General features: G+C 39.5%; 1 protein-coding gene across 1 annotated transcript in view; it reads left to right on the top strand.

Annotated features, from left to right (window-relative positions):
* Nucleotides 1–27,215, top strand: part of LOC128046259 (probable mitochondrial glutathione transporter SLC25A40) — a 42,810-nt gene that overhangs the window by 4,067 nt on the left and 11,528 nt on the right. Inside the window, 5 exon segments of the mRNA XM_052638381.1 lie at nt 10,529–10,667; nt 10,784–11,015; nt 13,066–13,133; nt 15,528–15,656; nt 16,282–16,445. Of these exon segments, the coding sequence (XP_052494341.1) occupies nt 10,529–10,667; nt 10,784–11,015; nt 13,066–13,133; nt 15,528–15,656; nt 16,282–16,445 (732 nt within the window).

Genomic DNA, 27,215 nt, shown 5'->3' with positions numbered 1-27,215 from the left:
AGAACCCTGTGCTTTGTTGGTGGGAATGTAGAATGATATGCTATGGAGAACAGTGTAGAGATGCTCAAAAAATTTAAAATAGAATAGCTATATGATCTAGCAGTCCCTCTTCTGGATATTTATCTAGAAGAACTGAAATCAAGGTCTTGAGATTTGTACTCCTGTGTTCATTGTAGCCATCTGCACAGTTCCAGAGGTGGAAACAACATAGATGTCCCTTGATGGGGAAATGGATGATTAAAATGTGGTATATACATACCATAGGGTATCATATACTCCTCGTGGAAGAGGGAAATCCTGTCAGATGCTGCAACATGAATTACCTTTGAGGGCGTTATACTGGGCAGAATAAGCCAGTTATAGAAGGAGCAGCACTTCATGATTCTAATCATAAAAGGTTCTGAAGTAGTCATATTCTTAGAAGATGAAAGTGGAATGGTGGTCACCAGGGACTGAAGAAAAGGGGAAAGGGTTGTTAGTAATGAGTATAGAATTTCAGTCACAAGATGGAAAAGTTCTAGAGATGTGTAAAATAATGTGCATATAGTTAACAGTGCTGTATTGTACTCTTAAAAGTTTGTTAAGGTAGAGTTCATGTTGTGTTTTTTACCATAAAAAATAATGAAGAACTTTATCAAAAAGATGCTGTGAAGAATGTAGAAAGATAAATCATAGACTCTGAGAAGAGAGAAGTCACACAACCTGCAAATAATTTGTACTAAGAATAAAAAAGTCCTTAGACCAGTAAATAATGTAAATACACCAAGAGAAAAATGGACAAATGGGACTTTCCTGCTGATCCAGTGCAAGGGGTGTAGTTTCAGTCCTTGGTTGGGGAACTAAGATCCCACATGCCACGGGGGCTGGCAGTCAATCAATCAGTAAGAAAATAAGACAAAAGATATGAATGGACATATTACAGAAAAGGCAATACATACTGCTAATATTAATAATATGAAGAGATGTTAAACATCATTAATTATCAGAAAACATAAGATGGTAAGAAGATAGCATTTAGCACACATTTGTGGAAAATTTTTAAAGTTCTGATGATACTAAGTATATATTGATTTACTATCTTCTGACTTGGATATTGCTATAATCCTTTTACTAAATCATCTCCATTTATTGCTTGGTTGAGTAGATGTCATCACGTAGCTTTCATTTCTTCCCCCAAGAGGAGCTCATTGATTACTCATGTTTGAGAATGTTTACTTCCAGAGTCCAGCCCCAGTGGATCCAGGGAATTCGAAGTGGGGATGGAGTTGGTGTCCTAGGAAAGAGCTATTTAATTAGAAATATAAAGAGAGATTAGGAAAAAATAGTATAGTAAGAAAATTAGTGGAGAAAAGAGGCTGAATAACTTGGTTTACGTGGAAAGCCAATAAAACTCCCAAGACAAGGAGTTTGCACCGCCTACGTAGGCCACCGGCGCCTGCTTGAATAGTGGAGGGTGGCCCACCTTGGGCTCCCTCTCGCGTGGGTCTTAGAAGCCAGGGCAAGTAAGTAGACATGGCAAGCCTCCACGCTCCAGATGGGAATTCAGCCAGAAAAGAAGAGAACGAGAAAAGACCACATGGGGGAAACCAGTCTTTCCAGGAACTGGTCCCGTTTCTTTATTTTTCAGGTCTGCTTATATACTTTTAGTTATACATAGAGATAAATGCAAGAAACAGAGTCAGGCAGGGTCAGCTGCTCAGACCCTTATCACCATATCTTTGTTCTTACAAGGGTCTTACATTTGTTCACAATATCTTCTGGTCTGATTAACATTTTATGGCCCCACCTTTCTTTCCATTGATAAAGGTTAATCGATCAGAAAACTTGTTTCCCCTTAAGATCTGTTTAGTCTTAAGATAGTGATAAAGTGACATTATTACATAGCAAGGACACTGTGATTCATAACAAAGAAAGAGGAGTACAGTGATCTATAACAAAAGAGAAAATTCATTAACTCAAAAAGTCTAGTATTGCTAACATCAAAACTACTGTATTTCTTTTTCTACATTCCAATTACATTGATTAACATACTCCCAGGTGCCTAAGGATATGGAGGCCTGGCGGCAGTCATTAACTCAGCAATGAAACCCTGCACCAACATGATTTTTATCTTTAGAAAAACCCTATGCTAACTAAGACTTTCAAAATACTCCAAACTCTCTGTGCTGTTTATGGTTGAGAGGTTGTAAACAATCATGTATGTAGTAGCAAGAGTGTGGATAATCCTGTCACACAAGCTAGTCTGCCAGCAGAGAGGTTTGACCTGAGACCCTTGTCACACCCAGGAGATTTATTATCTGGAGTCCTAAGTTAACTCCTTTATAGAGAGAGGTGGTGGGGGATAGCCCCCCGTAAAGTCAGAGGCGTAGGTGAGAGCATAAAGCAGTAAAGTAGGCAGACTCTGGTTTTGGGGGTAGATGCTCGGGAACAGGGGGTCTCCTGAGGCTTGATCCCACCTTTGCATATGCCGAGCCTCCTTCCTCATGACCTTAGTTTACCATTTATACTTGAAGACCACCTTGACCAGGTAGAGTAAATCATTAATACTAACTTGAGTACAGAATGCAGGGAAAGTATAGAAAAGAGAATTTTTATAGGGAGTTGAGGAAGCAAGCTATTCCTGTGGAACATTTGTTTGTGACTCCATAAGTTAAAGGAGATATTAATGTCATCTTTCCCACTAGTCCATGTGGTCCCTGAAAAAGGGATGGTACCTGCCATATAGAAGAGCAGATACAACTAAAACTGTAAGTAGGTTGATTAGACTAGAGGAATTTACAGCACTAGAGAATACATTTTAAGTTCTTGACAGTCCACAAAATTATATTAATAACTTCTCATTTTTTCTTCATATTTCCCGAATCTTTGGGTTTCTTATCCATTTGACCCCTAGTATTTTGAAAAGGAGACTGATTTTTCAGATATCATAAGTAGATTCATGTTATGATCTTTAGAGATGGCTGATAATGATCTTTTTCTGAAATATATATATGTGTATAACATATATACACATATATATGTTAAGAAATGAAAGTTCAATGACTTTAATTTTTGGTTCTAAAAAGTTACATCTAAACTTTGGATTTTTTCCCCCTTACATTCTAAACACTTGGCAGAAATATATAAATTATTTTTGCTTTAATTTCAGGTGAGAATATGCAGGTTTCCATCCTTCAGGATGGGTATTAAAGTATATAGGTCTTTTAAACTTTCAGGAGGAAGTGTATACCCGAATTTTAGCATATGTATGTTATTTTTCTACTTAAAAGACCTGTGTTCAATGTTAGAAATAGGTTCTTAGATTTGAAGATTCTACATACATTTTGGGAATTAAAAAAATTTGTTGTGTGATACTTAAATTATCTTAAGATACTTAAGTACTTAAACTTAAGATACTTAGGTACTTAAACCTAGACTTAACAGATTATTAACATATTAATATATTTATTTTTTCTGAAGTAGTGTAAACTACACCTGTTACAACATTTTAGCCCTTGGTATGTCAGTATGAACCTCTTTAAAAAGTTTCTTTTTTAATATTTGAATATCTTCTTTTTTATTGGATTATAATTAATTTACAGTGTTGTATAGTTTCTTCTGTACAATAAAGTGAATCAGCTATATGTGTACATATATCCAAACCCTCCTGGACTTCCCTCCTCCTCACCTCTTTCCCACCCATTTAGGTCATCACAGAGCTCAACTTCCTTTGGTTTATAGCAGGTTCCTACTAGCTATCCATTTTACACATTTGTTATTGATGTTCAGTCACTCAGTTGTATCTGACTCTCTTCGACCCCCTGGACTGCAGCACACCAGGCTTCCCTGTCCTTCACCATCTCCCAGAGCTTGCTCAAACTCATGTCCATTGAGTTGGTGATGCGATCCAATCATCTCATCCTCTCTTGTCCCCTTCTCCTTCTGCCTTCAATCTTTCCCAGAGTCAGCGTCTTTTCCAGTGAGTCAGTTCTTTGCATCAGCTGGTCAAAGTGTTGGAGCTTCAGCTTCAGTCCTTCCAGTGAATATTCAGGATTGATTTCCTTTAGGATGGACTGGATTGATCTCCTTGCAGTCCAAGAGACTCTCAAGAGTCTTCTCCAACACCACAGTTCAAAAGCATCAATTCTTCAGCACTCAGCTTTCTTTATGGTCCAATTCTCACATCCATAGACAACCACTGAAAAACCATAGCTTTGACTATATGGAGATTTGTTGGCAAAGTAATGTCTCTGCTTTTTAATATGCTATCTAGATTGGTCATGAATTTTCTTCCAAGGAGCTTTTCTTTTCATTTCATGGCTGCAGTCACCATCTGCAGTGGTTTTGGAACCCAGAAAAATAAAGTCTCACTGTTTCCACTGTTTCCCCATCTGTTTGCCGTGAAGTGATGGGACCAGTTGCCATGATCTTAGTTTTTTGAAAGTTGAGTTTTAAGCCAGCTTTTTCACTCTCCTGTTTCTTTCTTCAAGAGGCTCTTTACTTCCTCTTTGCTTTCTGCCACAAAGATAGTGTCATCCGCATTTCTGAGGTTATTGATATTTCTCCTGGCAATCTTGATTTCGGCTTGTGCTTCATCCAGCCTGGCATTGCTCATGATGTACTCTGAATACAAGTTAAATAAGCAGGGTGATGATATGCAGCCTTAATGTACTCCTTTCCCAATTTTGAACCAGTCCATTGTTCCATGTCTGATTCTAACTGTTGCTTCTTGATCTGCATACAGATATCTCAGGAGGCAGTTGAGGTGGTCTGCTATTCCCATCTCTTTAAGAATTTTCCAGAGTTTGTTGTGATCTACACAGTCAGAGGATGAGATAGTTGGATGGCATCACTGACTCACAATGGACATGAGTTTGAGTAAACTCCGGGAGTTGGTGATGGACAGGGAGGCCGGGCGTGCTACAGTCCGTGGGGTCACAAAGAGTTGGACATGACTGAGCAACTGAACTGAAGTGAACACAGTCAAAAGATTTAGCATAGTCAATGAAGCAGAAGTAGTTGTTTTTCTGGAATTTCTCTTGCTTTTTTCAACACTTGCCAGCAGTTGTTGGCAATTTGATCTCTGCTTCCTCTTCCTTTTCTAAAACCAGCTTGAACACCAGGAAGTTCACAGTTCATGTATTGCTGAAACCTGGCTTGGAGAATTTTGAGCATTACTTTACTAGTGTGTGAGATGAGTGCAGTTGTGCAGTAGTTTGAGCATTCTTTGGCATTGCCTTTCTTTGGGATTAGAATGAAAACTGACCTTTTCCAGTCTTGTGGCCACTGTTGTTTTCCAAATTTCTGACATATTGAGTGCAGCACTTTCACAGCTTCATCTCTTAGGATTTGAAATAGCTCAACTGGAATTCCATCACCTCCACTAGCTTTGTTCATAGCGATGCTTCCTAAGGCCCACTTGATTTCACATTCCAGGATGTCTAGCTCTAGGTGAGTGATCACACTGTCATGGTTATCTGGGTTATTAACATCTTTTTTGTATAGTTCTTCTTGTATTCTTTCCACCTCTTCTTAATCTCTTCTGCTTCTTTTTAGGTCCACACCGTTTCTGCCCTTTATTGTGCCCATCTTTGCATGAAATGTTTCCTTGATATTTCTAATTTTGTTGAAGGGATCTCTAGTCTTTCCATTCTATTGTTTTCCTCTTTCTTTGCACTGATCACTTAGGAAGGCTCTTTTATCTCTCCGTGCTCTTTGGAACTCTGCATTCAAATGGGTATATCTTTCCTTTTCTCCTTCACCTTTAGCTTCTCTTCTTTTCTCAGCTATTTGTAAGGCCTCCTCAGACAACCATTTTGCCTTTTGCATTCTTTTTCTTGGGGGTGACTTTGATTACCACCTCCTATACAGTGTTACAACCTCCATCCATAGTTCTTCAGGTACTCTATCAGATCTAATCCCTTGAATCTATTTGTCACTTCTACTGTATAATCATAAGGAATTTGATTTATGTCATTTCTGAATGGTCTAGTGGTTTTCCCTACTTTCTTCAATTTAAGTCTGTATTTTGCAATAAGGAGTTCATGATATGAGCCACAGTCAGCTCCCAGTCTTGTTTTTGCTGACTGTATAGAGCTTCTCCATCTTTGGCTGCAAAGAATATAATCAGTCTGATTTCGGTAATGACCATCTGGTGATGTCCATGTGTAGAGTAGTCCCTTATGTTGTTGGAAGTGAGTGTTTGCTATGACCAGTGTGTTCTCTTGGAAAAACTCTGTTAGCCTTTGCCCTGCTTCATTTTGTACTCCAAGGCCAAACTTGCCTGTTACTCCAGGTACCTCTTAACTAACTACTTTTTCATTCCAGTCCCCTTGGATGAAAAGGACATCTTTTTTTTGGTGTTAGTTCTAGAAGGCCTTGTGGGTGTTCATAGAACCATTCAACCTCAGCTTCTTTGGCATTGGTCGTTGGGGTATAGACTTGGATTACTGTGATACTGAATGCTTTGCCTTGGAAACAAAACGAGATCATTCTGTCGTTTTTGAGATTGCACCCAAGTACTTCATTTCAGAGTTGTTTTTTTTTTCTGAGTGTGAGGGCTACTCCATTTCTTCTAAGGGATTCTTGCCCACAGCAGTAGATATAATGGTCATCTGAATTAAATTTGTCTATTCCAGTCCATTTCAGTTCACTGATTCCTAAAATGTCAGTGTTCACTCTTGCCATCTTCTGTTTGACCACTTCCAATTTACCCTGATTCATGGACCTAATCCTTCAGGTTCCTATGCAGTATTGTTCTTTACAGCATCGGACTTTACCTCCATCACCAGTCACATCCGCAACTGGGCATTGTTTTTGCTTTGGCTCTGCCTCTTCGTTCTTTCTGGAGCTATTTCCCCACTCTTCTTCAGTCACAACTGGGCACCTACCAACCTGGGGAGTTCATCTTTCAGTGTCATATCTTTTTGCCTTTTCATGCTGTTCATGGGGTTCTGAAGGCAAGAATATATAAGTGGTTTGCCATTCTCTTCCCCAGTGGACCATGTTTTGCCAGAACTCTCCACGATGACCCATCCATCTTGGGTGGTCTTACATGGCATGGCTCATAGTATCATTGAGTTAGAGAAGGCTGTGATCCATGTGATCAGTTTGGTTAGTTTTCTGTGATTGTGGTTTTCAGTCTGTCACCCTCTGATGGATAAAGGTAAGAGGCTTGTGGAAGGTTTCTGATGGGAGGGACTGGCTGTGGGTGAATCTGGATCTTGCTGTGATGGGTGGGTCAGTAAATCTTTAATCCAATTTTCTGCTGATGGGTGGGACTGTGTTCCCTCCCTTTCAGTGCCATGACCCCACAGCAGGTCATTGTTGACCCATGCCTCTGCTGGACACTCTGGGACGCTCCTAGGCAAGTTTGGCTCACTCTCTTATGGGGTTACTGCTCCTTTCTCCTGGGTCCTGGTGTGCACAAGTTTTTGTTGTACCCTCCAAGAGTCTGGTCCCCAGTCCTGTGGAAGTTCTGTAATCAAATCCCACTGGCCTTCAAAGTCAAGTTCCCTGGGGATTCTCAGTCCCTTTGCCGGATCCCCAGGTTGAGAAATCTGCTTTGGGCCTTAGAACTTTTGCAACAGTGCGAGAACTTCTTTGGTATAACTGTTCTCCAGTCTGTGGGTCATCTGCTCGGTGGCTGTATGGTTGGGCTAATGGCAGCCTCCTACAAGTGGCCTTAGGCCACATGCTGTGCCTCCCAGGTCTGCTGCAGCCAGAGCCCCTGTCCCCTCAACAGGCTACTGTTGACCCATGCCTCCGCAGGAGACACTCAAACACTCAAAGGCAGGCTCTCAAAGGCAAACACTCAATGGCTCAGTCTCTTGTGGGGTCTCTGGGTCATGGTGCACACAAGGTTTTGTTTGAGCCCTCCGAGAGTCTCTGGCGGGTATGGGGATTGATTCTAAACGTGATTTCTCCCCTCCTACCATCTTGTTGGGGCTTCTCCTTTGCCCTTGGATGTGGGATATCTTTTTTTGGTAGGATCCAATATTCTTCTTTCAATAATTGCTCAGCAGCTAGTTGGAATTTTGGAGTTCTTGCAGAAGATAAGTGCATGTCCTTCAACTCTGCCATCTTAGAGGTCTGTTTTGATGCCTGCAGTTTATAATGTGGTTTGGAATCAGGGATAATGATAACCTCTAGTTTTGTTTTTCTTTCTCAAGATTGTTTTGGCAATGCAGGATCTTTTGTATTTCCATACAAATTTTAGAATTTATTTGTTCTAGTTCAGTAAAAAATGCCATTGTCATTTTGATAGGAATTGTATTGAATCTATAGATTGCCTTGTGTAGTATGGTCATTTTAACATTATTCTTCCAATCAAAAAACATCTGTTTGAGTCACCTGCAATTTGTGGTCTTGTAATTTTCTAAATTCAGTATTAATATTTTACTACCTTGTTTAGTTAGATTTATTCCTAGGTATTTCATTCCTTTTGATATGATTGTGAATGGGATAATTTCCATAGTTTTCCTTGTTGATAGTTTTTAGTGTTTAAAAATGCAGTAGTAGATTTCTGTATATTAATTTAGCATCTTGCAACTTTATTGAACTCATGAGGAGCTCTAGTAGTTTTCTGCTGGCATCTTCAGGATTTACTGCATTTAATATCATGTCATCTGTAAATGGTGACAGTTTTACTTCCTCCTTTCCAATTTGGATTCCTTGCATATTTTTCTTCTCTTCTGTGGCTAGGACTTTGAAAACTATGTTGAATAAACCATGTTGAGTGATGAGAGTAGGTGTATCCTTGTCTTGTTCCTGATCCTAGCAGAGATGCTTTCAGCTTTTCACTGTTGACTGTGATGTTAGCTGTGGGCTGGGTGTGTATGGCTTTTAGTGTGTTGATGTATGTTCCCTCTCCAGTTAGTCTACACTGAGCTTCCAGCCGTTTGTCAGTTATAGCTCATAGCATTTCTGTTGGTGCTGGTTCTAACTTCAGGCTTCTGCCCTACTGTGCTGTCAGTGAGTCTCTGCATTTCACGGTCTCTATAGGCTCAGAAAGTAAAGCGTCTGCCTACAACATGGGAGACCTGGGTTCGATCCCTGGGTTGGGAATATCCTCTGGAGATGGAAATGGCAACCCACTCCAGTACTCTTGCCTGGAAAATCCCATGGATGGAGGAGCCTGGTAGGCTACAGTCCATGGGGTTGCAAAGAGTCAGACACAACTGAGCGACTTCACTTTCACTTATCAGTGTTCAAGGTAGCAGCTTGACCAGTGACCTCAATTCTCTGATTATTCTAAGAGGAATTGATTTTTCAGTTTGTTCACGTTTTTTTCTTGTTGTGAGGATGGAAGTGATGCTTTCAAGCTCTTTACATGCAGAACCAGAAATCAGAATTATTCTTTGGATTTATTTTGGTCATTGCATGCTACTTAGGTGGAAACATGAATTATTGATTTTAAGCCTTTCTTTCCTCAACTCCACATTTAAAGCTGTGAATTTCCTTCAAAGTACTAAATTAGATATGTTCCAAAGATTTTGATGTTGTGTTTTCATTATCAGTTGAAATATTTTCTGATTTTCTTTGTAATTTCTTTTGCCATGGATTATTAATTTTCCAATAATTGGATATTTTCCTAGATACCTTATTGTTCCTGATTTCTAATTTAATTCCAATCTGGTCAAAGGAATATACTCTTACGTTTTCAGATTTTTTTAATGTATTGTCTTTTTTTTTTTTTTTTAATGTATTGAGTCTTGTGTAATGGCCCTATGTATGATCTGCCTTGGTGACTGTTTTGTGCTCTTTAAAGTCTATATTGTATTCTGCAATTGTTGGGTATAGCGTTCTATAAGCCATTAGGTCAGGGTGGCTGATGCTTTATTTAGATCTGCTGAAGTCTTAGAGATTTTTAAAAATTATTCTATTATTCTCTGATAGAGGATATAATAATCTTTAGATAGGATTGAGGATATGTCTGTTTTCCTTTTTAGTTCTCTCTGGTCTGCCTCATAGGGTTTTGAACCTCAATTATTAGGAACATACACATTCACTTGATATGTTTTTCTGATACATCTTTATTATCTCAAAGTCTTTTATCTGAATATAGTATAGCCACCTTTCAGCTTGCAGCTTTTAGCTTTCTCATAGTAGTGTTTATGTAGCCTATCTTTTTCCATTCTTTTACTCAAAGATGGTGATACAGTTCTGTCTTGTTCTGTCACCCTCTGTGACCCCTTGAACTGCCAGGCTTTTCTGTCCATGGGATTCTCCAGGCAAGAATATTGGAGCAGGTTGCCATTTCCTACTCAGGGGAATCTTCCTGACCCAGGGATCGAACCTGCATTGGCAGGTGGATTCTTTACTGCTATCGCCACCTGGGAAGCCCTAGAGACTCCACAGATAGGATGCAGATGGCTGTTAATGTAGTAACTTTTAATCGGAAAGTTTAGTCCTTTAATATAACTTTTCATATGGTTGGAGTATTAATCTATTTTTGTATATTTTTCTAATTGTTCCCTTTTTTCCTCCTTTCCTGTTATTGGTTTGAATTTTAATAACATTATATTGATTCCTCAATTCCTGTTTCTAGGCAAACAGTTCTTCAAAAGTGTTTCACATTGGGCATATCTCATGTGCGTGGCATTGTCTGTCCTTTGTTCCGATCATCTTTTCAAGGCTGTTTGGAGAGTGAATGACTTTGGAAGATACAGGCATCCTTACTCCCCGTTGTAAGTGGTTTGGTCCCCTGAGGTCAGGTTTCCTCCCCTAGAGTGCATCCACTGTGTGTTAAGGTGTCATCTAGCTGTCTTCACACTGCCTGTGGAAACTGGGGCTCAGGATGCAGGGATCAGAATGCCGATACTCTGCCTGCTGCTGTTGCTGTGACGATGAACTTTATGTCTCACCCCAGAGAGTTTCGTCGTTACCTGTGCTCTCATGATGCCATGCAGGCCGACTTGCTGACTCGCAAGTGGAATGGATCTCAGGCCCCTCATGTCCTGACACCCTTACCCCCTCCTCTTCATCTGTGTTGTTGCCTCACAGATGGCACATTCTCGTACTTTACAGATGCCACGGTTCACAGAATTTTCCACTTAAATAGTCTTATGTCTTTTAAATAGTTAAAAAAGAAATACATATTTTACCTGTAACCACATATTTACCACCTCTTTTGTCCTTCCTGCCTTTCTTAAGATGGTAGTTACACGGTGCCGCCATGACCCTTGACCCTAAAGAACTTCTTTCAGCATTTCTTTAATGAAGGTATTTTGGCAGTGTAATCTCTAAGTTTTTGTTCTATAGAAGTGTCTTTAAAAAGCATTTTTGACATGTGTTTGGCAGCATACAGAATTCTGGCTTGCTTTTTTTTTTAGCACCTTAAATGTGTCTTTTGGCCTTTCATGTGTCTGCTGAGAAGCTGGTTCATTTAATCATCCTTTTCCTATATGTATTTTGTCATTTTCCTCTACTGTTTTTTGTTTTGTTTTTTATTAACTTGGTGTTTTTTTCTGGGGTGGGGGGGACCCTGTCAACTGATACTTTTTACTAATTCAGGGAGGTTTTTGCTCATCATTTCATCAGGTAATTTCCTATTCTGTTTTCTTTCCTTTTCTCTATGACTCTATATTTCCCCTCAGGTCTCTGAGCCTCTGATCATTTTTCTTAAGTTTTGGGTTTTTTTTTATTTGGCCATGCCACATGGGTTGCTGGATCACAGTCCCAGACCAGGGATTGAACTGGACCATTGGCAGTGAAAGCATAGAGTCTTAACCACTGGACCATGGAGAAGTTCCCATTTTTCTTCATTCGTTTTCTCTTCCTTCTTCCGATTTAATTTTAGATTTGTCTTCAGTGACTCCTTGATGTCTCCTTTCTGCTGTTAAGCCCACTTAGTTAATTTTTCATTTCAGGTTCAGAATTTTCACTTGGCAGTTTAACAGTAATTATTTCCTTGCTGAATTCCAAATTTGTCCACGTACTATGGACCCATCATCTTTGTAACCCTTGCACATGTTTATAATAGGTGTTTTGGAGTTCTTGTCTGCAGATAGCATCATCTTAATCATGTCTGTGCTGATTTCTGATAACTACTTTTTCGTTTGTTTCTTTTTATGTCTAATGAATTTTGATTGGATAGTGAGCATTATGAAGAATGCCTTGTAAAGACTCTGGGTTCTTTTATATTCTTCCCAAGAGTCCATTCTGCTCTAAAAGGCAGTTAACTTTGGCCAGATTCAGACTTCGCACTCAGGCACCACTGTGGGGGGCTGCAGCTGAAATTCCCACCCCGTCTGCCATCCACGGGGTATCTGGTTTGTTTTTGTTGTCTTCTCCTGGGGCTGCACAATTGAGTGGTGAGCCACATCTTGGGGCTGACTTTGTCTCTAAATTCAAGGGCTTAGGTCCTCTGGAGAAGAAAATGGCAACTCACTCCAGTGTTCTTGCCTGGAGAATTCCATGGACAGAGGAATCTGGAGGGCTACAATCCGTGGGGTAGCAGAGTCAGACATGACTGAGAGACTAAAATGGCAACAACATCATGTCCTCTGTAGCCTCTTTACCTAGGATTTCCCTTCCAACTTTCTGATTAGTTTACGAGCCTAAACTCTGGTGTTTGCTATCTCAAGCAAGTAAATGTACTGTTCCTTGCAGCTCCCATTGGCAAAAAGCTGTAAATGTGCAAACCTCATTCATGGCACTTTGACTTTTAACAGAAGCTTCCTTCTAGCTTCTACTTGCTTTTTGTTCTTCCTGAGAGGTTTCAAATATTGGGTTTAAATAATGTTCTCTCAGATTTCATAATTGGAGAAGAGAGTTATTCTAACTTTCTGCCATCCCTCCACTTCCTTTTTATAATAATCTTCAAAACACATTGCTTCTTAGCCCTAAGTAGAACAATCCCAAGCTGAGTAATGTAGGTTTATTTTGTAAGCAGGAACTGTCATTTAGAAATGCTTCATTTGTGTCTGAAAGTCGAGAAAAATTCTTTTTTCCTTTTTAAAGAATGGGTGTATGTAAATCTGGGAAGCTTTTATTTTAGAAATAAATGCTTAAAAGAATCAAATACCAATTATCACTATAAGCTTTTTTGTATATTTTGACCACTTTTTTCTATTACAATTTTAGGATGCTTTTTTGAAAATCATTCTAAATGAGAGCATTAAATCCCTATGGAGTGGCCTTCCTCATACGTTGTAAGTTGAAATTTAGTATTTTTCTTACTTAGTGATGGTGGTGTTTTTGTTTTGCCTTATCAGTATGATGGGACAACATCATGCATGTTAATATCAGAACTTTTCATTTTCTAGAGCATTGGTTTGTGACTCTCACACTACCCCACATTTGATGAGTTGCTAGAAGGACTCACAGGATGTATACTTATGTCTGTGGTTTATTACCGCAAAAGGCACGAAGTGGAATCAGTAAGGAGAAAAGGCATGAAGCGGAATCAATGAGGGGAGAGGCGTGAAGCAGAATCAGTGAGGGGAGAGGCCCAACAGGAGCTGGCCAGGTGGAGTCCTCCCAAGACCCCGCTTGTGACACGCAGGGTGCATGCTGCCTCTCCCAGCCCCAGGCCACTGCGGCAAGTGCAGGGGTTCAGCCTTACCCACACTTGAATCTGAGTCTAGGGTTTGCACTGGGGGCTGATGATATAGCATGCTGTGTTCATGACTGGCTGTGGTTACTGAAACTCCAGCCCCACAAAAAGCGGTAGATGTTTACCAAAACTCACATCAGTTGCACAAATCAATGCAGGCAAGTTGGTTTAGTGCTCCAGACATACAGAAAAGCCTTGTTACAGGGAGTATTTCAAGGGCTAAATTCCTTGAAGATGACCCAAGGTCAAGTAGACAAATAGGCCCTCCTGAAGATACTGGATTTGGGGCACAAGCATTCTTTATCTTTTCATGTTCAGAAATTAAGAAATTAGTGTTCATTTGAGTTTTTATTTTACTAAGATAATGAGAGATACTGTGCTATTTATACTTCTTTTCCAGATAATTAAATTCTGTACTAACTAGCTATTACATGAATTCATATGACAAGCTGCTGCTGCTGCTAAGTTGCTTCAGTTGTGTCCGATTCTGTGCAACCCCATGGACAGCAGCAAGCTAGTAAGGCTGAATGTAAAAATTCCAATTAATACCTTGCCTTTCTCTGCCTCACTTTTCTGATTTATCTTGTTATGGAGCACATTAGTCAGTTTTGAGGCATATACTCTAAACAGTGCCTAAGGTTGTAAGGTTGGTGCTAGATCCAGGAGCAGCAGTCAGTCCTGTTCCTAAGTTCTCATCACCACACTTCACTGTCGAGTATTAGGTGTTGCCACGTGTGGTCTGTGATAGTCCTTTGGTTAGACCAGAAACAGAGACCAGTTTCTTGTTGTGTTAAATCTTTAGGACATGATAGTACCTTCAACTTTGTGTTTAATTAATAACTCCCTCTTGATATTTTCATTTGAAAGAATGTCATTGGAATTTGCTTTAAGTATATATAATTCTGGTGACATTATTTTCAATTATAAGCAGGTATGACATGGTCCACAGTTCAAAAGTATTTTATAATTTTATATATTTTTTACAAGGAATTTTTACAAGATGTTTTACTTTAGTGATTTTCATGTTACCGTAATGTATGTAGTTGGGAATGAAGACCAGACACAGAATAAGTCAAGATGACTTATTTGTCTTTTCATATTTATGACCTGACTGGATGCTCTAAACTTACCTTCTCTACTACATTACAAATCTCTGGGGAGCAGAAACCTACTTTACATCTTTTTGTTGCCTAAGTTCAGTTCAGTTCAGTCGCTCAGTCATGTCTGACTCTGCGACCCCATTAATTGCAGCACGCCATTGAGTCGGTGATGCCATCCAGCCATCTCATCCTCTGTCATCCCCTTTTCCTCCTGCCCCCAATCTCTCCCAGCATCAGAGTCTTTTCCAATGAGTCAACTCTTCACATGAGGTGGCCAAAGTACTGGAGTTTCAGCTTTAGCATCATTCCTTCCTAAGAACACCCAGGACTGATCTCCTTTAGAATGGACTGGTTGGATCTCCTTGCAGTTCAGGGGACTCTCAAGAGTCTTCTCTAACACCACAGTTCAAAAGCATAACTTCTTCGGCGCTCAGCTTTCTTCACAGTCCAACTCACATCCATACATGACTACTGGAAAAACCATAGCCTTCTAAGTTAAACACTGCTAATTCTTAAAGAAAAATTGATCTCATAGCTGATTTGTTGTGGTTTTCAGCTTCTATAAAATAGAAGGATCTTCACTTTATACTTCCCAGGTGGTGCAGTTGGTAAAGAACCCACCTGCCAGTGCAGGAGACACAAGAGATGTGGGTTCGATACCTGGGTCAGGAAGAGCCCCTGGAGAAGGAAATGTCAACACACTCTGGTATACTTGCCTGGGAAATCCCATGGACAGAGGCGCGTGGCGGGCTGCAGTCCATGGGGTCTCAGAGAGTCTGATATGACTGAGCACCTATGCACTATGACTGTATCTTGTGCTTCATAATATCGTAAGAATATGTTTCTGCCTTTTGATAGTGTTGGACCAATCTTTTCGTTTGTTCTAACAGAGTGATGGCAGTTCCTGCCACAGTTATTTATTTTACCTGCTATGATCAATTAACTGCTCTTCTGAGATCTAAATTAGGAGAAAATGAAAGCCGCATACCAATCGTTGCTGGAATCGTGGCCAGACGTAAGTAATAAATTCAGAATATTTTCATTCTGATTTCTACTTAAAGCTTGCTTTAAAATGTTTACATTCGTGGAGAATTTCAAGTAGAGTATTGGTGACGGTTTATTTTGCATTGTAGTTTGTCCTCATATGTCGACACCTATGCTCTAGCGGTCACATTGTGTGGTGACTGCCGTCAGAACCAGACGGGATCAGCCTATCCTGTTAATTCTTGGACAGAGTCTCAGATGTGAGATTGTAGACCTTAGATTCTAGATTTTAGGATAATAACACAGAGTCTAATTAATGCCAGAGTCTTTCATCATTTTCTGTATACACTCTGAGATTCAGAGTTTAATCAGAAGGACATTTTTCTCTGTGTAGTGGAAGTGAGGTTTATAATAGTCCTGGTTGATGTATAATGGCTGGGGACCTGCTCTTGAAAGAGTAAGATATGTGAAATACCTTTATCAAGGAAAAAAATCTGAGCCAGTATGTTGCCATCATGAGATACTAGACACAGTTTGCAGACATTTCAGAATAAAATTTTAAAATATAAAGATGCATGAAATAATCATTTCTGCAAGCATGTTTTCGTAATGCATGGCTTGCTTTTGTTGTATTCGCTTGTTTTGTACCAGTTGGTGCAGGACTGTAATAAGTCCACTGGAATTGATCAGAACAAAGATGCAATCTAAGAAGTTTTCTTATGAGGAACTGCTTCTATTTGTCAGCAAGAAAGTGTCTGAAGATGGTTGGATTTCCCTCTGGAGGGGCTGGGCTCCTACCATTCTTAGAGATGTGCCATCCTCAGGTAGGACTTATCTGCTACCTTTTAAGTAGCTTTGTATGTACCACTTTTAAATCAAGGAAATTCTAGACTCTTTAAGGATAAAGGTAAGTTACTGTCTTAGATGATCACACACACCTCGTTCAGTGTGGCTTTCTCAGATCTTGATGAGTATTTATTTGATGAACGGTTTCTGTTTCAAGCCTGGTTTTCTTTTCTCTTTGTGTTTTCTTTCTTTTTAAATATCAATTGGTGACTACTCATATTTAGGTAATACAAGCTACCTTTAAAATTATTGTAAAGAAGTCATAATTAGTAAGATATGTAAAGTACTACAAATCAAAATATTATAACATTTAAGACCACCTGTGAATTATATTGATGCCTACTTATTTCAATTATTAACAATCTCCCCTACTTGAGTGCGTGTCTTCTAGGGACTATGATAAATCATTTCAAGATTGTGCTAATCATTGAATTATGAAGAGGGAGAAAATCATGAAGAAATACAAAACAACTTATAGAATGTGCATACTTCAGTAGTACTTCTCTTGTGAAACTGATGTTTCCATTTAAAACCTGGAAGAAATAATTCTTGAGAACCATTGTATTAACATTCCACATTCTTTTTTAAAAAATATAAATGTATTTATTTTAATTGGAGGTTAATTACTTTACAATATTGTATTGGTTTTGCCATACATCAACATGAATCCGCCACAGGTATACACGTTTTCCCCATCCTGAACCCCCTCCCTCCTCCATCCCCATACCATCCCTCTGGGTCATCTCAGTGCACCAGCCCCAAGCATCCAGTATCATGCATCGAACCTGGACTGGCAATTCGTTTCATTTATGATATTATACATGTTTCAAAGCCATTCTCCCAAATCATCCCACCCTCGCCCTCTCCCACAGAGTCTAAAAGACTGTTCTATACATCTGTGTCTCTTTTGCTGTCTCGCATACAGGGTTATCATTACCATCTTTCTAAATTCCATATATATGCGTTAGTATACTGTATTGGTGTTTTTCTTTCTGGCTTACTTCACTCTGTATAATCAGCTCCAGTTTCATCCACCTCATTAGAACTGATTCAAATGTATTTTTTTAATGGCTGAGTAATACTCCATTGTGTATATGTACCACAGCTTTCTTATCCATTCCTCTGCTGATGGACATCTAGGTTGCTTTCATGTCCTGGCTATTATAAACAGTGCTGCAATGAACATTGAGGTACATATGTCTCTTTCAGTTCTGGTTTCCCCAGTGTGTATGCCCAGCAGTGGGATTGCTGGGTCATAAGGCAGTCCTATTTGCAGTTTTTAAGGAATCTCCACACTGTTCTCCATAGTGGCTGTACTAGTTTGCATTCCCACCAACAGTGTAAGAGGGTTCCCTTTTCTCCACACCCTCTCCAACACTTATTGCTTGTAGACTTTTCGATAGCAGCCATTCTGACTGGCATGAGATGGTACCTCATTGTGCTCTTGATTTCCATTTCTCTGATAATGAGTGATGTTGAGCATCTTTTCATGTGTTTGTTAGCCATCTGTATGTCTTCTTTGGAGAAATGTCTATTTAGTTCTTTGGCCCATTATTTGATTGGGTCGTTTATTTTTCTGGAATTGAGCTGTAGGAGTTGCTTGTATATTTTTGAGATTAGTTGTTTGTCAGTTGCTTCATTTGCTATTATTTTCTCCCATTCTGAAGGCTGTCTTTTCACCTTATAGTTTCCTTTGTTGGGCAGAAGCTTTTAATTTTAATTAGGCCCCATTTGTTAATTTTTGCTTTTATTTCCAGTATTTTGGGAGGTGGGTCATAGAGGATCCTGCTGTGATGTATGTCAGAGAGTGTTTTGCCTATGTTCTCCTCTAGGAGTTTTATAGTTTCTGGTCTTATGTTTAGATCTTTAATCCATTTTGAGTTTATTTTTGTGAACGGTGTTAGAAAGTGTTCTAGTTTCATTCTTTTACAAGTGGTTGACCAGTTTTCCCAGCACCACTTGCTAAAGAGATTGTCTTTAATCCATTGTATATTCTTGCCTCCTCTGTCGAAGATAAGGTGTCCATAGGTGTGTGGATTTATCTCTGGGCTTTCTATTTTGTTCCATTGATCTATATGTCTGTCTTTGTGCCAGTACCATACTGTCTTGATGACTGTGGCTTTGTAGTAGAGCCTGAAGTCAGGCAGGTTGATTCTTTCAGTTCATTCTTCTTTCTCAAGATTGCTTTGGCTATTCGAGGTTTTCTCTATTTCCATACAAATTGTGAAATTATTTGTTCTAGCTCTGTGAAAAATACCGCTGGTAGCTTGATAGGGATTGCATTGAATCTGTAGATTGCTTTGGGTAGTATACTCATTTTCACTATATTGATTCTTCCAGTCTATGAACATGGTATATTTCTCCATCTATTAGTGTTCTCTTTGATTTCTTTCATCAGTGTTTTATAGTTTTCTATATATAGGTCTTTAGTTTCTTTAGGTAGATATATTCCTAAGTATTTTATTCTTTTCGTTGCAATGGTGAATGAAATTGTTTCCTTAATTTCGCTTTCTGTTTTCTCACTATTAGTGTATAGGAATACAAGAGATTTCTGTGTGTTGATTTTATATCCTGCAACTTTACTGTATTCATTAATTAGCTCTAGTAATTTTCTGGTGGAGTCTTTAGGGTTTTCTATGTAGAGGATCATGTCATCTGCAAACAGTGAGAGTTTTACTTCTTGTTTTCCAATTTGGATTCCTTTTATTTCTTTTTCTGCTCTGATTCCTGTGGCCAGAACTTCCAGAACTATGTTGAACAGTAGCAGTCAAAGTGGGCACCCTTGTCTTGTTCCTGACTTTAGGGGAAATGCTTTCAATTTTTCACCATTGAGGATAATGTTTGCTGTGCGTTTGTCATATATAGCTTTTATTATGTTGAGGTGGGTTCCTTCTATTCCTGCTTTCTGGAGAGTTTTTTATCATAAATGGATGTTGAATTTTGTCAAAGGCTTTCTCTGCATCTATTGAGATAATCATATGGTTTTTATTTTTCAACATGTTAATGTAGTGTATTACATTGATTGATTTGTGGATATTGAAGAATCCTTGGATTCCTGGGATAAAGCCCACTTGGTCATGGTGTATGATCTTTTTAATGTGTTGTTGGATTCTGATTGCTAGGTTTTGTTAAGGATTTTGCATCTGTGTTCATCAGTGATATTGGCCTGTAGTTTTCTTTTTTTCTAGCATCTTTGTCAGGTTTTGTTAGGGTGATGGTGGCCTCATAGAATGAGTTTGGAAGTTTCCCTTCCTCTGCAATTTTCTGGAAGAGTTTGAGTAGGATAGATGTTAGCTCTTCTCTAAATTTTTGGTAGAATTCAGCTGTGAAACCGTCTGGACCCAGGCTTTTGTTTGCTGGAAGATTTCTGATTACAGTTTCAATTTTCATGCTTATGATGGGTCTATTAAGATTTTCTATTTCTTCCTGGTTCAGTTTTGGAAAGTTGTACTTTTGTAAGAATTTGTCCATTTCTTCTATGTTGTCCATTTTATTGGCATATAATTGCTGATAGTAGTCTCTTATGATCCTTTGTATTTCTGTGTTGTCTGTTGTGATCTCTCCATTTTCATTTCTAATTTTATTGATTTGATTTTTCTCCCTTTGTTTCCTGATGAGTCTGGCAATGATTTCTTAATTTTATTTATCTTTTCAAAGAACCAGCTTTTGGCTTTGTTGATTTATGCTATGGTCTCTTTTGTTTATTTTGCATGTATTTCTGCCCTAATTGGTAAGATTTCTTTCCTTCTACTAACCCTGGGGTTCTTCATTTCTTCCTTTTCTAGTTGTTTTAGGTGTAGAGTTAGGTTATTTATTTGACTTTTTTCTTGTTTCTTGAGGTATGCCTGTATTGCTATGAACTTTCCCCTTAGCACTGCTTTTACAGTGTCCCACAGGTTTGTGGTTGTTGTATTTTCATTTTCATTCATTTCTATGCATATTTTGATTTCTTTTTTGATTTCTTCTGTGATTTGTTGGTTATTCAGCAGCGTGTTGTTCAGCCTCCATATGTTGGAATTTTAAGAGTCTTTCTCCTGTAATTGAGATCTAATCTTACTGGATTATGGTCAGAAAAGATGCTTGGAATGATTTCAATTTTTTTGAATTTGCCAAGCCTAGATTTATGGCCCAGAATGTGATCTATCCTGGAGAAGGTTCCGTGTGCACTTGAGAAAAAGGTGAAATTCATTATTTTGGGGTGAAATGTCCTATAGATATCAATTAGGTCTAACTGGTCTATTGTATCATTTAAAGTTTGTGTTTCCCTGTTAATTTTCTGTTTAGTTGATCTATCCATAGGTGAGAGGGGAAGGTCTCCCACTATTATTGTGTTTTTGTTAATTTCCCGTTTCATACTTGCTAGCATTTGTCTAACAGATTGTGGTGCTTCTATGTTGGGTGCATATATATTTATAATTGTTATATCTTCTTCTTGGATTGATCCTTTGATCATAATGTAGTGTCCTTCTTTGTCTCTTTTCATAGCCTTTGTTTTAAAGTCTATTTTGTCTGATATGAGTATAGCTACTCCTGCTTTCTTTTGGTCTCTATTTGCATGGAAAATCTTTTTCCAGTCCTTCACTTTCAGTCTGTATGTGTCCCCTGTTTGAGGTGGGTCTCTTGTAGACAACTTATATATAGGTCGTGTTTTTGTATCCATTCAGCCAGTCTTTGTCTTTTGGTTGGGGCATTCAACCTATTTACATTTAAGGTAATTATTGATAAGTATGATCCTGTTGCCATTTACTATGTTGTTTTGGGTTTGAGTTTATATACCCTTTCTGTGTTTCCTGTCTAGAGAATATCCTTTAGTATTTGTTAGAGAGCTGGTTTGGTGGTGCTGAATTCTCTCAGCTTTTGCTTGTCTGTAAAGCTTTTGATTTCTCCTTCATATTTGAATGAGATCCTTGCTGGGTACAGTAATCTGGGCTGTAGGTTATTTTCTTTCATCACTTTAAGTATGTCTTGCCATTCCCTCCTGGCTTGAAGAGTTTCTGTCGAAAGATCAGCTGTAATCCTTATGGGAATCCCCTTGTGTGTTATTTGTTGTTTTCCCCTTGCTGCTTCTAATATTTGTTCTTTATGTTTGATCTTTGTTAATTTGATTAATATGTGTCTTGGGGTGTTTTGCCTTGGGTTTATCCTGTTTGCAACTCTCTGGTTTTCTTGGACTTGGGTGATTATTTCCTTCCCTATTTTAGGGAAGTTTTCAACTATTATCTCCTCAAGTATTTTCTCATGGTCTTTCTTTTTGTCTTCTTCTTCTGGGACTCCTATGATTCAAATGTTGGGGCATTTAACACTGTCCTGGAGGTCTCTGAGATTGTCCTCATTTCTTTTAATTTGTTTTTCTTTTTTCCTCTCTGATTCATTTATTTCTAACATTCTATCTTCTACTTCACTAATCCGATCTTCTGCCTCCATTATTCTACTATTTGTTGTCTCCAGAGTTTTGATCTCATTTATTGCATTATTCATTATATATTGACTCTTTTTTATTTCTTCTAGGTCCTTGTTAAACCTTTCTTGCATCTTCTCAATCCTTGTTTCCAGGTTATTTATCTGTGATTCCATTTCGATTTCAAGATTTTGGATCATTTTCACTATCATTATTCGGAATTCTTTATCAGGTAGATTCCCTATCTCTTCCTCTTTTATTTGGTTTGATGGGCATTTATCCTGTTCCTTTACCTGCTGGGTATTCCTCTCTCTCTTCATCTTGTTTATATTGCTGAGTTTGGGGTGTCCTTTTTGTATTCTGGCAGTTTGTGGAGTTCTCTTTATTGTGGAGTTTCCTTGCTGTGGGTGGGGTTGTATCAGGGGCTTGTCAAGGTTTCTTGGTTAGGGAAGCTTGTGTCAGTGTTCTGGTGGGTGCAGCTGGATTTCTTCTCTCTGAAGTGCAATGAAGTGTCTAGTAATGAATTATGAGATGTCAGTGGTTTTGGAGTAACTTTGGGCAGCCTGTATATTGGAGCTCAGGGCTGTAATCCTGTGTTGCTAGAGAATTTTCATGATATGTCTTGCTCTGGAACTTGTTGGTCTTGGGTAGTGCTTGGTTTCAGTGTAGGTATGGGGGCATTTGATGAGCTCCTGTCAATTAATGTTCCCTGGAGTCAGGAGTTCTCTGGTGTTCTCAGGGTTTGGACTTAAGCCTCCTGCTTCTGGTTTTCTGTCTTATTTTTACAATAGTGTCAAGACTTCTCCTATACAGCACCATTGATAAAACATCTAGTTGAAAGATGAAAAGTTTCTCCCCAATGAGAGACACCCAGAGAAGTTCGCAGAGTTACATGGAGAAGAGAAGAGGGAGGAGGGAGTTAGAGGTGACTCGAATGAGATGAGGTGGAATCAATAGAGGAGAGAGCAAGCTAGCCAGTAAACACTTCCTTATGTGCACTCCACTACTGGACTTCTCAGAGATGTTCATGGAGTTTTACAGAGAAGAGAAGAGGAAGGAAGGAGACAGAGGTGGCCAGGAGGATAGAAGAGGGGAATCAAAAGGAGAGAGACAGATCCAGCCAGTAATCAGTTCCCTAAGTGTTCTCCACCGTCTGGAACACACAGAAATTCACAGAATTGGGTAGAGAAGAGAGGGGGTATGGAGGAGACACAGGCGACCTAGTGGAGAAAAAGGAGAGTCCAAAGGGGGAGAGAGCAGTCAAGCCAGTAATCTCACTCCCAAGTAATAATGGGTACTGAAGATTGGGTTCTTAAAGGTACAAAATTGATAACAAATACCAAAAAGCAAAGATTAAAAATCTAGAGTAGAGTTTGGAATTTAAAAAATACAATATTAAAGAAGAGAAAAAGAAAAAAAAAAAAACAAAGTCACAAAAATTATTTTAAAATATATATATATGAAGTTTGCTTTTAAAAAATAGGGTCTTTTTTGCAAAGTAATAGTAGGTTATAAAGTATAAATTAAAGGAGTAATAGAGGACTTAAAATTTTAAAAAATTTTAAAAAAGAATGATCATAAAAATAGTAAAAATATATCTAGGACTTTCTCTGGTGTTGTGGGTATTGTGGGGTCAGTTCATTTTTTGATAGTTCCTTGGTCTGGCTTATATTTCTCAAGATCTATCGGCCCCTTCCTATGTAGTCAGTACTAATGGCAGGGTTTTAATCTATTACACCTGTCACTTCCAAGGCGGTTCCCTCTGTTTTAGCTTCTTCTGGTTGCTGGTCTCTTCAGTGTCTGATTTCCACCTTGACACAAACGGGGCGGTGGTGCACACTTTTTTTAGGCTCACTTGTTCAGTCATGCTGTGGGGAGGGAGGGACGCTGCAAACAAATAACACTGGCGTGTGCTCACAGTCCCTCCCCAACACTGGGCCTAACCCTGCTCACAGTGCATGTACCCTCCCTGCCCACACTGCTCAGGCTCTAGGTTGCTCCTCCAGGAACCGACCGAGGCCGGCCCTGCGTTGCATCCACCTCCCAGGTCTAAGCCACTCGGGTTCAGGCATTCTGGTAGTCCTCAGAGGCGCAGACTCAGTTGGGCCTGCATTTTGTGCCCTTCCCAAGTCCAAGCAGCTCAGGTGATGGAGTTTGGCGAGCGCAGTTGCTGCAACTTATCGCCTCCCCTGTCCCTGCTGCTCGGTTTTCTGGGTGTACAACCGGCGCACCTTCTCAGGCGGATGTTGACCGTTCAGAACCCCAAGAAGTCTTAGTTAGGAAAGAAGCCTGCTAACAGTTTTGTAGATAATGTCTCTCTGGGGCTGTGATTGCCCCCTTCCGGCTCTGGCTGTCTGTCAACCGGCAGGAGATGGTCTGCAGCTGGCTATCTCTGTTCAGTCCTTTGTTCTGTGTGCTGGCCTGCTGGTGTCTTAGGTTAGGGCTGGCTTTTCGCGTGGCAGTTATCCCACAGTCTGGTTTGCTAGCTGAAGTTAGTTCACTCAGATTGCACTGGGGGCATTCAGGCCAAATCCTTACTCTAAGCAATGCAGCCTGCGCCTCCCTGCCCAGCCCCTGCTTGCTAGTGGCGGGTGCAGGCGTCTGTGCTGCTTCTCTGCTGGGGGAGTTACCGTTGGGCTCATAATCTGTGGGTTTTAATTGTTTATTTTTCCTTCCTGTTATGTTGCCCTCTGTGCTTCCAAGGCTCACCACAGACTCGGCAGTGAGAGTGTTTCCTGGTGTTCGGAAACTTCTCTCTTTTTAAGACTCCCTTCCCAGGACGGAGCTCCATCCCTACCTCTTTTCTCTCTTTTTTTGTCTTTTATATTTTTTCCTACCTCCTTTTGAAGACAATGGGCTGCTTTTCTGGGTGCCTGATGTCCTCTGCCGGCATTCAGAAGTTGTTTTGTGGAATTTACTTAGCTTTTAAATGTTCCTTTGATGAATTTGTGGGGCAAAAAGTGGTCTCCCCATCCTATTTCTCCACCATCTTAGGACTGCCTCTCATTCCACATTCTTTCTCCCTTTGATTTAATCCTTTGCTTGGACTCCTGTTCACAGTCCTGTATCATTCCCTTTCCATTAGTATTTTTCTTCAACTTTTGTGTTCATCTATGCTTTTTAGAAACACCATGGATTCCTAGACTAATACTTTTTCATTTTATTTTTGATGTTTTATACATAAAAAGTAGTAAGGATATAAATTACCAAGTGCACTAATAAACACCTGTGACATCACCACCTCTGTATATGAATTAGAACACTGCAGTTTTTAAAATCATGAAACCACATATGTCCACCTCCACTGTCACATCATTAGTGGTAACTTCTTACCTGAATTTTTATCATTTATTTGATTTTAAAAGGTAGTTTTACCACATATGTATTATTGCTTAACAATGGTATACAGTTTTGCCTATTTTTGAGGTATAAAATTTATTTTACTTGGAAATACTCCTTTTGTTTTATATGTGCAACTGTTTTGTTTTCAGTCTTGTTTATACATGAATAAACAAGTAAAGTAGGGAGAACCACTAGACCATTCAGGTATGACCTAGATCAAATCCCTTATGATTATATGGTGGAAGTTAGAAATAGATTTAAGGGACTAGATCTGATAGAGTGCCTAATGAACCACGGACAGAGGTTTGTGACATTGTACAGGAGACAGGGATCAAGACCATCCCCATGGAAAAGAAATGCAAAAAAGCAAAATGGCTGTCTGGGGAGGCCTTACAAATAGCTGTAAAAAGAAGAGAGGTGAAAAGGAAAGATATAAGCATCTGAATGCAGAGTTCCAAAGAATAGCAAGGAGAGATAAGAAAGCCTTCCTCAGCAATCAAGGCAAAGAAATAGAGGAAAACAACAGAATGGGAAAGACTAGAGATCTCTTCAAGAAAATTAGAGATACTAAGGGAACATTTCATGCAAAGACGGGCTCGATAAAGGACAGAAATGATATGGACCTAAGAGAAGCAGAAGATATTAAGAAGAGGTGGCAAGAATACACAGAAGAACTATACAAAAGATATCTTCATGACCAAGATAATCACGATGGTGTGATCACTCACCTACAGCCAAACATCCTGGTATGTGACGTCAAGTGGGCTTTAGAAAGCATCACTACGAATAAGTGGAGGTGATGGAATTCCAGCTGAGCTATTTCAAATCTTGAAAGATGATGCTGTGAAAGTGCTGCACTCAATATGCCAGCAAATGTGGAAAACTCAGCAGTGGCCACAGGACTGGCAAAGGTCAGTTTTCATTCCAATCCCAAAGAAAGGCAATGCCAAAGAATGCTCAAACTACTGCACAATTGCACTCATCTCACACGCTAGTAAAGGAATGCTCAAAATTCTCCAAGCCAGGCTTCAGCAATACGTGAACCATGAACTTCCAGATGTTCAAGCTGGTTTTAGAAAAGGCAGAGGAACCAGAGATCAAATTGCCAACATCCGCTGGATCATTGAAAATGCAAGAGAGTTCCAGAAAAACATCTGTTTCTGCTTTATTGACTATGCCAAAGCCTTTGACTGTGTGGATCACAATAAACTGTGGAAAATTCTGAGAGACATGGGAATACCAGACCACCTGACCTGCCTCTTGAGAAACCTATATGCAGGTCAGGAAGCAACAGTTAGAACTGAATATGGAATAACAGACTGGTTCCAAATGGGAAAAGGAGTACGTCAAGGCTGTGTATTGTCACCCTGGTTATTTAACTTCTACCAGAGTAGATCATGAGAAACGCTGGGCTGGAAGAAGCATAAGCTGGAACCAAGATTGCCGGGAGAAATATCAATAACCTCAGATATGCAGATGACACCACCCTTATGGCAGAAAGTGAAGAGGAACTCAAAAGCCTCATGATGAAAGTGAAAGAGGAGAGTGAAAAAGTTGGCTTAAAGCTCAACATTCAGAAAACGAAGATCATGGCATCTGGTCCCGTCACTTCAGGGGAAACAGATGGGGAAACAGTGGAAACAGTGTCAGACTTTATTTTTGGGGCTCCAAAATCACTGCAGATGGTGATTGCAGCCATGAAATTAAAAGATGCTTACTCCTTGGGAGAAAAGTTATGACCAACCTAAACAGCATATTCAAAAGCAGAGACATTACTTTTCCAACAAAGGTCCAGCTAGTCAAGGCTATGGTTTTTCCAGTGGTCATGTATGGATGTGAGAGTTGGACTGTGAAGAAGCCTGAGCACTGAAGAATTGATGCTTTTGAACTGTGGTGTTGGAGAAGACTCTTGAGAGTCCCTTGGACTCCAAGGAGATCCAACCAGTCCATTAGAAGATCAGTCCTGGGTGTTCTTTGGAAGGAATGACACTAAAGCTGAGACTCCAGT

This window comes from Budorcas taxicolor, chromosome 4 (genome assembly GCF_023091745.1).
Source record: "Budorcas taxicolor isolate Tak-1 chromosome 4, Takin1.1, whole genome shotgun sequence".
Classification (NCBI taxonomy): domain Eukaryota; kingdom Metazoa; phylum Chordata; class Mammalia; order Artiodactyla; family Bovidae; genus Budorcas; species Budorcas taxicolor.
Note: the sequence above shows the minus strand (reverse complement) of the source record. Positions and strands in the feature narration are given on the sequence as shown.